Source organism: Trematomus bernacchii, unplaced genomic scaffold, assembly GCF_902827165.1.
Source record: "Trematomus bernacchii unplaced genomic scaffold, fTreBer1.1, whole genome shotgun sequence".
Taxonomy (NCBI): Eukaryota; Metazoa; Chordata; class Actinopteri; order Perciformes; family Nototheniidae; genus Trematomus; species Trematomus bernacchii.
In genome coordinates this window covers 138,282-152,083 of record NW_022987663.1, presented here as the reverse complement: position 1 = coordinate 152,083, position 13,802 = coordinate 138,282, and the positions used below count along the sequence as shown (strand labels likewise).

Genomic DNA, 13,802 nt, shown 5'->3' with positions numbered 1-13,802 from the left:
GCATTTTGGGATATGGTTGGTGGAGCTTGTTTTTCAGCAGTGTTGATCTCATGGTTTCCGGGATAGGAAGGTCGCTCAGAGTCCATTTCTGCTGCGACGGCGAGACAAGGGTCCGTTTCTGAGTGGCGTTTTTTTGTTTTTATTGGAGACATAATGCCATTCCCCTCCCCCTCCTCGGCCATATCCACAGGCGAATACTGCTGACTCACTTTATCTCCCAGTCACCACCCACAATTGTCCGTTTGGTCTGACCCAATCGGGCCAAAATGGCTTCCACTGGAGTCCCAGCTTGACAGTTTCCTTTTTAATCGGCACACTGTGATTCCAGAAATTCAACCCCCCCCCCCCCCGCCTCGTTGTCATTGCAGATTCCTACAAAAAAAACTAAAAGAAGTTGGTCCCTCGTGTTGGGTGATAAAATGAAAATTGGGAGAAAGTGTTGATCCACGTCCCGCTGTACACTGACCGAGAACGGGTCCACATTGGCCATCTATGCACTGAGTGTGTGTGTGTGTGTGTGTGTGTTTGTGTGTGTTTGTGTGTGTGTGTGTGTGTGTGTGTGTGTGTGTGAGTGTGTGTGTGTTTGTGTGTGTTTGTGTGTGTGTGTGTGTGTGTGTGTGTGTGTGAGTGTGTGTTTGTGTGTGTGTCACAGACAGAGGGGCAGCTCCACGGAGATGACAGGTGAGGTAGAATCTGTTGATACAGGTGAAGGGGGGGAGGGGCTTGCAGAGTTTAGTGACATCACCATCACTATCTGCCAGCGATGGACCAATCAGAAGACAAAACTAACAAATGAGGTAATCCATACAAATAAAAACAACTGGGTGTAATATTCATGAGTGTGAGGTAATGAAGGAGGTATGAGGCGGAGAGGTATTGTGTTAATATATATATTCATATATTTTATAAGTACTCTATTATTTGTTAGTGTTATTAAGTAGCATGATGCAGATGTAGTCATGCATTTAAAATGTTCTTTAAATAAAGTAACCTAGCTATATTTTTAAGTACAGTAAGTGATACCGTACAATAAAAGCAGTGGAAACACTTCATATTTAGCCTTTAGCTACAATGCACTTTATTCTGAAAAGGCTGAAAATGTATAATTACATTTTAGCATATTGATTTAATCTAAAAAAATGATATAACACTTAAAATGCTGAAGTTTACCAATATTTCTGCAGTTTTATGACATAAGGATGCACACTGCAGCTTTCTTAATGCATCTCAATGTGTCATGCAGTCATGAAAGCATAAATAATTAGCGCTGTCCATTTTTAATCGAGTATTTTGATGCTAATGGGATTTTGTTGACTGATGAATACAATTGAGTATCTCCACTAAGAATCATGTAAAAGCATAAAATAATGACTAATTGGTTAAATAACTCTGCTGCCACCAAAAGGACCAACCAGTGGACCTACACTGTAGATAAAGGCTTCATACCAGTGTTCCCACTGTAGTGTCTCCTAACACCAGCATTAACTGAAGACTCAGTAATGTGGAAATACATCTGACTACATAATGAGGTAAGAGTGTTGGATGTGTTTCAGACGGAGGTCAGTATGTGGGGGGGAGGTAGGTTGACAAACACTCAGACTGAAGGGGGATTAGATGGATGACGCCATTAAGGAGAGTTGATGGTCAGGTCCCAGAGATAAAACACTTTGCTGTGGTTGAGGTGGGAGACGGGGGGTTGCATTATCGAGAGTGCAGCTGCTAGTCCATACAGGTGCAACAGGAGATAACTGAGGAGGCTGGAGTTTGCATATATTTGTCCTGGCAGTTTGTTAGGAGTCTTAGGATAGAGTGGTACAGGGATGACCTATTTCCCCTGAAGGCAGCATCTCCTGTGGTCCAATGGGATTACTCCATGTGAATTTGGGATTATAGCAGAAAGAAATCTCTGATGCTTACGGCTAATATGATGACGTTTTGAAGTCTCATTTAGACATTTGTTAGCAACCACAGTTTTTAAGCTAAGCTAAATGCTAAGCTAAAGGCGGCTAATGTTGGGCGTGACGACGTTTAGTCGTCTCATTTAGACACTTGTTAGCAACCTCCGTTTTTAAATCCACCAGAGGGGTATTTACTGACGTATTATATGTCGTAGAATAAAAATCTCTTCAGCTTGTGTTAACTACAGACCTTATATCAGGATAAGAACCAATAACACATTCAGGGAACCATTGACCTCCAAGTAAAGGGAACAAGAAGTGCGAAAATGCCGATTCATTCCAGGGATTATAGGACTCATTCCTGCACCACTCTATATCTACATCTATTAATTGTGTGTGTGTACCTGTCAGTGTGTATTTCGCTCAAGTGAAGTCGATGCGATTTTGCTGGTGGCAGGTGCTGGGTTTTGTGAGAAGAAAAGGACAAAAAACGAAGTTCACAGGGTACGTTCCCACTGAATAAAAAAAAAATGTCAATTCCAGTTTTTGTCCTACTTCTTTTGTTCTTTCACCACAGCTAACCCCCCCTTAAATGTATTTCCTTCCATGTTTAGGGTTCTTTTTAAAGGGGGTGTTGTGGTGGAAACGTTCCTAAAGTCACACTTCCTGGTCCTCGAAGACCTCCAGGAAGAGAGGGGGGAAGAGTTCGTTGGGACACTCCACCTTCATGTGCAGGAAGCGGCTGGCGTGGCACGCTCCGATCATCCGAAGGTCCGTCACCTTCATCAGAAGCTTGGGCCAGAAGTGGGGAATGTTGTGCTTCCTGAAGTTGATGTAGTGTTCGAAGGCCAGCAGGTACGCCTCCTGACACTGCTCGATCTTCTCTATGTTGGTGAGTCCTGAGCGGTCTGCGGGGGGAGGGAGGGTACATTACATTTGCCTTAAAACGAGTTAGGATGAGTGCGTTCAAACACGCTTAGAATTCTGACTTTTTCATGGAAATTCTGAAATTTTTCTGAAAATCTTAAAATTCTGACTTTTTTCAGAAAATCACGAAATGTTGACTTTTATCAGAAAAGATCAGAATTCTAGCTATTTTCTGAAAATCTGAAAAGCGAGTTAGGATGAGTGGGTTCAAAACACGCTTTGAATTCTGGGTTTTTCGAAAAATTCTGATATTTTTGAAATTCAGATTTTTTTCCGAAAATCTCAGAATTCAGACTTTTTTCTGAAAATCTTAAAATGCTGACATTTTTCCTCAAAATCTTAAAATTCTGACTTTTTTCCTCAAAATTCTGATTTTTTCCTCAAAATTCTGATTTTTTTCTCAACATTCTGACTTTTCAGATTTCTTTTTTCTTTTCGTCCTTTTCGTTTCATACCTACATATTGACATCTCTACACTAAATGCAGAACATAATAACTCATTATAATGATATACAGTGTATAACCTAATTTCTTCCTGACCTGAGCTCATGAGCAGCACGGCCTGCATCAGCGCCACCTCCGAGTCGTCCAGGTTGAACTGAGCCAGGCTTTTGCCCAAATCAAAGATGGCGTCCGACACCACGCCCAGCCCTCCGTTCTTCAGCTGCTCTCGCTTCACCGCCATCTCTCCGTTCAGTGTCAGCGTCTCGCTCTCCGGGTCGTAGCGCACGGCGGCGCGCAGAGACATGATCTCCATGCAGCCGCCCTTCAGGAGGATGATCTGGTCTTCACAGGACAGCTGAAACACATAGTTATTATTACATTTAATAACAATCTTTATATTCAGAGACATGATCTCCATGCAGCCGCCCTTCAGGGGGATGATCTGGTCTTCACAGGACAGCTGAAACACATAGTTATTATTACATTTAATAACAATCTTTATATTCAGAGACATGATCTCCATGCAGCCGCCCTTCAGCAGGATGATCCTCACAGGACAGCTGAAACACATCATCAGAAAATAACACATCAACATCTCCTCCGGTCGGCATATTTCATTTTAAAGAAGTTTGTCGTAAAAGTAAGCAGACTTTTGCCTCTTTCTGTTTTTTAAATGGATGATCTTATTTTTGAAAAGTAAGGAAAGTTTTCGGATAAGATAAGATATACGCTATTGAACCCAAATTGGGCCATTTTTGTTGTTGCAGCAGCATGTGAAACAAAGTATTGCACCTAAGTCACTTTTCAAAAAATAAGCAATTTTTTTTAAATAAGTTGGTTTTACAATAATTAAGTATTTTAAATTTGTTTCGTTATTTTAGAAAAATGTAATGATTTCTGTCATTTTCTTTTTCAAAAACTACTTCATTTCTTTTTTTTGTCATACATTTTAAAAGTAAGGTGAGTTTTTCGAATATTGAATCAATAAAAAATATATGTTTTCACAAAATAAGACATTTCAAAAGGTAATTAAAAGAAATTAAGGCTTTTTTTCAAATAATTGAGTCATTTTTAAGATATTGGCAAAGTTGTTTTAAAAATAATTAAAATAACAAATTGGTCATTTTTCTTTCAATTAACGTGATATGTCAGTCTGACTGACTGTCTGAGTTTCGTCCGCCCCCAAAGTGGCCAAACTAAAATTAATATTTTCACGTTGTTTTCTTTCTGCTCTGAGGTTTCCAACAAACGAGCGTTGGAGGATTTTCAAAATAAATGCAGATGTCGTCCTGCTTGTGTTGCTGGATGTAAAAACAGACAGCTGTTTGCTAAGCAGCTATCCATATCACCGTTATCAGGGATATATACTGTACATGTGTTTGTTTGTGTTTCCAGATGGCCGTGTTGCCTTTACAGTGGTTTAGCTTTTATCCCAAAAAGATTTCTGCAATTCTTGTGAACGCTAGCTGAAAATAACAGTGTAAAATACAGCTAAATATCATGGAGTTTAACTGATATTGGAGGATTTTTGATGACTTTAGTTCATTTTACTGGGCTCAATATGCAAACCAGTAAAAAGCCTTCAGCAAATTGCAAAACTGAAGAAGAATCTGCCTTTTAAATGAACAGTGAGCTGTGGTCTGATAGCATGTCTTCACTTCCCACAAACACTGATTACCTTCGAGCGCTTCCTTACAGGAAAAAAGGTTATTTTCTATTTCCTAACGAATCCCCCGTTACACGTAACCGGGAAGCCCCTAGAATATACATGACAGCAATCAGTAAAGTGGAACCACAGACCACACACACACACACACACACACACACACACACACACACACACACACACACACACACACACACACACACAGCGGTGAGTCATGGAGAGACAGGCAGGGTTTCATTACTTAGTGTAATATGAGCTGACAGACAGGAAGAGGAAGTTTCCAATCAACAGCTCGTTAGCACACGGCGCTCAGGAGACACGTCTGAAGTTAACGAGACGCTCAACTGTCAGCACACAAACAGAAGCTGGGTCCAAATCACTGACAGACTTCCCCACTTAAGTGTCTGTCTTAAATGAGGACACACAATGTTAACGCCTTCAGAAATGACCCCAGATGAACCATAGGATGTTATTACTTATTGATACTGACACTGGTTCTTCACTAACTATAATGAATCTGCCACTTACTTTAGATTCAAGTTTCAAGATTCATGTCTCTATCATCATGTGCTCAGCAGCTACAGTGTAGATATGTTACATAATTACATCACATGTCACTTGTTAGACGCTTTTATCCAAAGCGACTTACATACTCAATACTGTGGACAATCCCCACAGGAGCAATTTGGGGTGAAGTGTCTCAGGGACACAACGACATGCTGACTGCAGTGGGGTTTGAACCTGTGACCCCCTGATCCGAACATCAACGCACAACCCACTGCACCACACACCTCCTCCAACAGAGCAGCATGAATATATATAGGACATAAAACTAATAAAACCGATAAAATAGTGCAAGAGAATGTTTTCAGATGAAGAAGTAAATACAAATAAAATAGAAATAGTGCCAGAAGAGTCTATATAATGGAATATGATATATAGATAAATAAGTTACAAGAATCTTTAATTTGATATTTACTGCATAACAAGAACCTTTACTGGTTGTATTCTGATGCCGATACTAAGCGTTTAAATGCAGGATTTTTACTCGTCACAGAATATTTCTACAACGTAATATTGCTTGTTTTACTTAATTATAATACTGAGTTCCTCCTCGTACATGTGGAGGAAACTCTTCAGAGAAACTGATCAATGATTCATAGACAAAGTTTGTCTTTTGTTATATTTAATAAAGTGATAAAGAAAGTCAATAAAAAGTGAAATGGATCTGAAATGCAGGAACAGAGCAGCTTCATCCTCAGAGGAGAAAGAAGTTCTGCTCACAGTCTCTCTGTGTATTCATGAGAGGAAACAGCTGCTCCTACATCCCATCATTAAACCATTACAATGTATATCCTTAACATATGTCTCTGTTAAACACGTACAAGTCAACAAATACAAGTTAACAGAGTAAAAGGCAATCAGAGTATAAGACTATATGTTTGAAATGATGATATGATAGTTTGACACGACAGTACGTACCTCTGAGAACATTGGTAGTTTCTTGGCGAAGTCCACCACGCGTGTGATGGCGGGGGTCATGATCTTCGTGAACTCGCTGAAGGCTTCCAGGTCCACCTTGTCTCCGTCTGAAGTGGGAATCATCGGACCCTGACCGATATCATCCGACTGGAAACAAGACAGCATACACGGTTAACGGAGACATTCAGCTAGAGAGGAACTTGAACATGAATCCTTCTCAAGTTAATTTCCTTTCCAACAAATCAGGAGTTCATTTATTTGACCAAAAGGAGCAAAGAGAGCCTGTGGAAGTTAGAGAACTTGAACATATGAAAACCACACACACCGCTGCAAATATATCTAAGAACGTTTACATATCACCCAACGTCTTCGGGATCGACCGGTTTGGGATATGGACAATTATTATCTTTGTTTTATCCAATTGTTATGATACTCACACACTCTCATTTATTTAGACAGTGTGTAGTGTCTCTACTTTAAAGAGTCCTCTCCTGCTGATGTTCAGGTGTATATCAGTTTGTAGTGTCTCTACTTTAAAGAGTCCTCTCTGATGTTCAGGTGTATATCAGTATGTAGTGTCTCTACTTTAAAGAGTCCTCTCCTGCTGATGTTCAGGTGTATATCAGTATGTAGTGTCTCTACTTTAAAGAGTCCTCTCCTGCTGATGTTCAGGTGTATATCAGTATGTAGTGTCGCTACTTTAAAGAGTCCTCTCCTGCTGATGTTCAGGTGTATATCAGTATGTAGTGTCTCTACTTTAAAGAGTCCTCTCCTGCTGATGTTCAGGTGTATATCAGTATGTAGTGTCTCTACTTTAAAGAGTCCTCTCCTGCTGATGTTCAGGTGTATATCAGTATGTAGTGTCTCTACTTTAAAGAGTCCTCTCCTGCTGATGTTCAGGTGTATATCAGTATGTAGTGTCTCTACTTTAAAGAGTCCTCTCCTGCTGATGTTCAGGTGTATATCAGTATGTAGTGTCTCTACTTTAAAGAGTCCTCTCCTGCTGATGTTCAGGTGTATATCAGTATGTAGTGTCTCTACTTTAAAGAGTCCTCTCCTGCTGATGTTCAGGTGTATATCAGTATGTAGTGTCTCTACTTTAAAGAGTCCTCTCCTGCTGATGTTCAGGTGTATATCAGTATCTAGTGTCGCTACTTTAAAGAGTCCTCTCCTGCTGATGTTCAGGTGTATATCAGTAAGTAGTGTCTCTACTTTAAAGAGTCCTCTCCTGCTGATGTTCAGGTGTATATCAGTATGTAGTGTCTCTACTTTAAAGAGTCCTCTCCTGCTGATGTTCAGGTGTATATCAGTATGTAGTGTCTCTACTTTAAAGAGTCCTCTCCTGCTGATGTTCAGGTGTATATCAGTATGTAGTGTCTCTACTTTAAAGAGTCCTCTCCTGCTGATGTTCAGGTGTATATCAGTATGTAGTGTCTCTACTTTAAAGAGTCCTCTCCTGCTGATGTTCAGGTGTATATCAGTATGTAGTGTCTCTACTTTAAAGAGTCCTCTCCTGCTGATGTTCAGGTGTATATCAGTATTTATGACATGGCTTAGTTGAATACTCGATTCTGATTGGTCAATTCAGAACACGTGACACGTTGTTAATCCAGAACAGACAGACCGCTGTCAAGGACTTATTGACCGTTGTTAAGGACGCTCACATCTGCACAAACAAGTCTGTTCGATTGAACTGTATACAGTTTGGCCGAAAAGCAAAGTGCATGCAGTTTGCTTTTCTAACTGACAAGACAAGAGCGACAAGAAAACAGCAGAGAAGTAACGGGGCAGAAACCCTCCTTTTTACGCAGCGGTCCAGACATAGACATCAAACGGCAAAACATATTCAGTTGCCAGTTCCTTTGGCATTAGGGCAGGGACATCTAGATACTTCCCAAGGTTTGACATCATGAATTGTGATACTTTTAAAGCAAGCAACGATGTTTTCAAATCTGTAATCAAAAAGCTCCGCCTTCCTGCCGTTGCTACGTTTTTCAAACGGTAACAACGGACTATTTTCCTTAGTGGATGCATGTCAATTTAAATCAATACATACAACGCTTCGCGTCGGGCTCCTGATCAGCCTGTCGGTGTTCTTTTCCCCATAATGACGGCGTCGCTGCACATTGTCCCTTACGTAGTGTCTCTGCTGGGACATGTCTCCATGCTTTAATGTGCTGCAGCACCTCTTTTCACCCTCTGTCTGAAACCAGAGCCCAGTCTGCTCTGATTGGTTAGCTGGCCGGCTCTGTTGTGATTGGTCAACCGCTTAGAGATGTCCCGCCTCTTAGCCTATCACGTACAATGTGTTGGAGCGCGAGTGTTCCATAGTGATGCCACTTTGTTCCGGGAGTAAACAAAGAGAAGAGAATTTTAGCCTTTGCAGACCATTTACATGCACTAAAAACCCATGGAACACACTACAGGGAAGGGGAAACCCTGAAAAGCATAATAGGTCTTCTTTAAATAAAATAAATACTTAAATCCACCCTCACCCAATGTGTCCTTTCACCTTTTTTGTCTTGGCCTCAAAGTCGGGTTGTGAAAAAATTGGGGGCTCTTCCGGGATTCGACCTCTCACGACCCAAGCGAGAATCACACCCCTCGATCTTTGCATTTATATAATGACTTTACTTCCATCTCAACTTTGTTTAAGGCACCCATCAGCTGTGGAGACATCTGCTCGTGCCTCCCTGGATTATCACGGAGCGCCACAGATTGAGTCGCTGATGAAAGGCAGAGCTGTCAAATCGGTTTCTTTTGAAAAAATGGAGAGAAGTCGTTGCCTTTCATGTTCGAGCTAGTGTGATTTTCAAAGTGGAGATTTGCGTTCTGTGGGTGGAGGATTTTGGATTAATGAGCTGCAGCACATGAAAGAAGGAATGAACTTCTGTGTGTACACTGCAAGTTATTACTACAAATCAAAAGGACGGGTTCACAGAGTGTGAGGGATTACACGCTGTAATCCTAAACAGACGGCTATTAATGAAAATATGACATAATTAATTATATCCCTTGCGTAAATTTTACATTGTGCTTTCATGGATTATGTCGAGTCCATTTGGCAAGAACTCAAAAGCCAGTGAGGAGTTGAGCCTTTTGTAGATTTTACATACCAATGCTTTAGTTTCTCGCTTGACTTTGAAAATAGTTGTCATATTTGATTATATTTTACTCTACTCAGTTTCTCACATATTCATATTTTGTGTAAATATTGTCCTTATTTTTTATTTGTTACAATCGTCTTGAAAACGTTTTTGAAATATCTTTTATAATAGTACTATGGTTTGCTACGTACTCTGCTTTCTGTGTCTTTGTATGCATCACTAATACCAAAGCAAATACCTCATATGCATGGGCGTAGGAAGCATCCTGAATGTGGGGGGGACATTTTTAACGGGGGGTGTGGGGGCGAAAAAAAAAATTGATTTCCTGTATTCTGGTGCATTTGAACAGGTGGTTTGATACTTTTATGTGGCTATACTAGCATGAGGGAAATGATGGGTACATTTTGTAATTTCATCCAGTAGTAAAGAAAGGAAACATATTTGATTATTAATTCAGAGCTGTCTTTGAATTAATAAAAAGCAGTTTAATATTGAGACTGATCTGACTCCATACGGATGTTAAGTTCACCTAGGAATGGTATCATTGACTTAAATGTTCAAATAAATGTTGCTCTTCTGTCTATATTGGTCATATGATGCCCCTTGACTGAAATGTTTCCTGTTCAATATCCCCACTGATTTCCTTAAAATCCTGGGATGAGAGTCCACATCACAATTTACTCTCAACTGTCATTTCCCTTTCATCACTCACCTCAGCAATGGACCTCTCTCCACTGTCCCTGTATTCTGCCTCTGACTGACTCTCAAGCGCCTAGATGTCAAGAGAGGTGGTGAAGTGATAATTATTTATTGAGCAGTATACTCTTTCACATTGAATCATAACAAGTCATACTGAATGTAAATACAACTGACTCTAAAGTAAGTCCCAGTCTGTGACATTGGACATTTTGAAGACTCAAAGTCCCAAGCAGTAGGTAGAATATTAGCTAGTCTATGTAATGTGCACAGAAAATAAATAGTTAACTGAATACTGGGATGGAAATAGCCTATAAGCACTCAGTAAAACATAAACACACACAAAAAGCTTCTGAATGATAAGAAGTATAATTAAAACATAATGCACATTACCATTTTGAGAGAGAGTACCTAAGTTAAAGAACTCAGAAAAGAATCTCTTATCGAACTGAGGCTCCAGTAAAACACACTGACTGCGTCTCTACATGGACATCAGTAAGCCGTTTATGAGTATTATCCTGGTTATGATCATATTGGGGATATGGTGTTTACATGAGCACAGAGAGATCTGGTTATTCATGTTCCCTGTTTACATGATAAATACTAGTAACCTGGCATTTCGATGCCTTTTCTAAACTATTCAGTATTTGTATCTCTCTATCATGACATAAAGACGAAACTCCTCTCCAGAATTGAGACGCCGCCATCACTGTTAACTGATTAACTGCTACCAGCTGATGACTTACTTTCCTCTTCTTTGAAAAAAATGTTCTCATGTCCATGTTGTCTGGGGGAGAAAACATATCAAACCAAGAGATCGTCAGCTTTGATTTTCGCTGTATTAACCATTTCCTGAACATTTGGTGTGTGTGCCTTACCTCCGCTACTGGCATCGCTTCATACAACAGATCTGAGCTGTCCAACTATGACAACACTCCTTGAACATGCGAGCGCTATGTGAGAATCTGCCTTGGTACAAAGTAGCAGTGAAAACATGGTACGGAGTTTCATTGATTTGGGCATTTGTTTTCACAACGAGTGTGTGTGGGGGCCTCCCCCTTCGATTCTATTGGCTCTAACGGTCAGAAAGAGGTGTCAACCATCAAAATCGAGCAAGGGGGGCCAGAGATATGAAAAATCCACCCAAATGACCCCAGAAGTGGTTTCTTTTTGCTATATCTCTCTAAAAAGGTCAAATGTCACTTGTTTTGCATCAATCTTGATACAGGGTACTTATTATATGTTGTACTTTGGATTCCTAAAGCTTTTAGTCTACTAACCCATCATCCAAGGGTAGTTTTCACTATCTGTAAAAAATAACTTTTGGACGGACACTATAATTTACAGTTACATGTAAAATCTGAATTTTCTTTAAAATAAAAAACATCTATATTGATTCAGACTTTTCTACATCCAACTCACAGGTTTATCATTACTTTGAGAATAAAGATTATTAATTTAACCCTTTTAGAAGGGAAGATATGGTCATTTGTTCTGGGAATGGCATTTTCGAGCCTGAGACCTGAAAAACAGGCTCAGGGCTTAACAGGTTAAAGGGCTAGGATCAAAAACCTATAAGAGCTCTAAAAAACATGTTTGTTTTTATATCAAACACGTGTTTGTCTCACCAGGAACCTGCGCTTCTGCTTCCATGCGGCCCCCTGGTGATAACTATTTATATAACTATGAGTAATAATAATACATTTCATTTATATAGCACACTTTAAAAACAACGTCATCTTAAGGTGCTTCACAATACGATGGTTATATATCAAACACGTGTTTTCAAACTGAAATCTCACCAGGAACTTGAAGCCATTTAAGAATGATAATGCTTGCTCAAGGTGACATGTCACTTTTCAGATCTTTGACACTAGGGGGGGTTAATTGTCAGAAATGTGTTCTATGTGGTCAATAAGTCTAAATGATGTTCCCCATCATTTTCCCAAGAGTAGAAATGGGTCCAGGTTCTTATGGGTTGAATACGGTTTATTGCGGTGATAACTATTTAGATAAATAAGTAGATTGCAAGATGGTTTTATATCAAACAGGTGTTTTTGAACGTAAATGCTCACCAGGAACTTGCGCTTCTGCTTCCAGGCGGCCCCCTGGGCGTTGGTGTGCCGGTGCGCCTCCGTCACCATGCGGATCAGGTCCCACTCGGGGGAGTCGGGCTCCGGCCGGGTCTGAAGGGTCCGGACCATCTCCTCCTTCTTCCTCTTCTGACGGTTCTCCTCGATCAGACGACGCTTCGCCACGCGCTTAGAGTCGTCCAGAACCACTGAGAGGAGGGGAGACGTAACGGGGGTTAATGCTACATGCTACATGCTACGGGCTAAATGCCATAATGCACTCTGACTGGAGGACTGTTTTTAATCTGAGATCCAGAACCACTAAGAGGATGAAAGACGTAACAGGCGTTAATGCTACATGCTACAGGCTACGGGCTAAATGCCATCATGCACTCTGACTGGAGGACTGTTTTTAATCTGAGATATCTGAGGACTTGAATCCTATAACTCTGTTTCCAGAATCAGAATCCCTCTATTCGTCCCACAGAGGGGAAATGTACATTTGTTACAGCAGAAAAGAGCCAAACACAGCGTAATGTTAACTGAGAACATATTTTATGTATATTTAACTAAATATATAATCACCTAAACCTCACATTTCCTGCAGACACACAACACGTGTCACAGAATTTCAACCTAATTTCGCAACAAAAGAGCAGATTTATATAATTAAAATAGATATTCAACATTCTTAGAACTAATACGATATATTTTCTTACATATATTTGTATTTATGTTTCTGTCATTGCCTTCTTTTTTTACTTTCCTATTTTATTTTCTCTGTCCTCTCTTTGTTTGACATTATTTTGTAATTTCTTTTGTATTTATTTAATATATATATATTTTTCCCAAACTTATTTTATTTCTGTATAACTTTCTTTATTAATTTCTTCAGACTCACACACTGCACACTAGGATGGAATAAATAAATAAATAAATAAATAAGACTGAAACACATTTTTTCTACAGACTCCAGCCTCCAGATGACCTCCAAAACATCCAGTGATTTACAGACAGGCAAAAGGATACACACACACTCTTTACGCTCGGCCAGACGTATTAAATCTGCCGCTGTGCACATGGGGAACACACACACACACACACACACACACACACACACACACACACACACACACACACACACACACACACACACACACACACACACACACACACACACACACACACACACACACACACACACACACACACACACACACACACACACACACACACACACACACACACACACATCTAGTTAATAAAAAGCTGTGTGTTTCTTATCGTGATAGGAAACCATTTCCTCTCTACACAGGAGCAGCTGTGCTGCTGCATTAATTTAATATCATCCTGACCATGAAATGAGATTATATGTGTGTGTTCTCTCTGATGATGTGTGTGTTCTCTGTTAGCTCCCTCTCTAAATAACCACCGTGTGTGTGTGTACACCTGTGAGCACACACAATACACACTAATGTGATACCTGCTGTATAAGATGTTGCTTTGAAAT

General features: G+C 40.1%; 1 protein-coding gene across 2 annotated transcripts in view; it reads right to left on the bottom strand.

The window, feature by feature from the left end:
• Nucleotides 1-603: 603 nt before the first annotated feature.
• LOC117487094 (thyroid hormone receptor alpha) overlaps nucleotides 604-13,802 on the bottom strand; it is a 130,693-nt gene continuing 117,494 nt past the window's right edge. For both annotated transcript variants that reach the window (XM_034135736.1, XM_034135737.1), the window contains 4 exons: nucleotides 12,296-12,501; nucleotides 6,418-6,564; nucleotides 3,366-3,624; nucleotides 604-2,806 (listed from right to left, as the gene is read on the bottom strand). In XM_034135736.1, coding sequence (XP_033991627.1) covers nucleotides 2,556-2,806; nucleotides 3,366-3,624; nucleotides 6,418-6,564; nucleotides 12,296-12,501 — 863 coding nt within the window. In that variant the 3' untranslated portion in view covers nucleotides 604-2,555. The remainder of the gene's footprint in view (nucleotides 2,807-3,365; nucleotides 3,625-6,417; nucleotides 6,565-12,295; nucleotides 12,502-13,802) is intronic.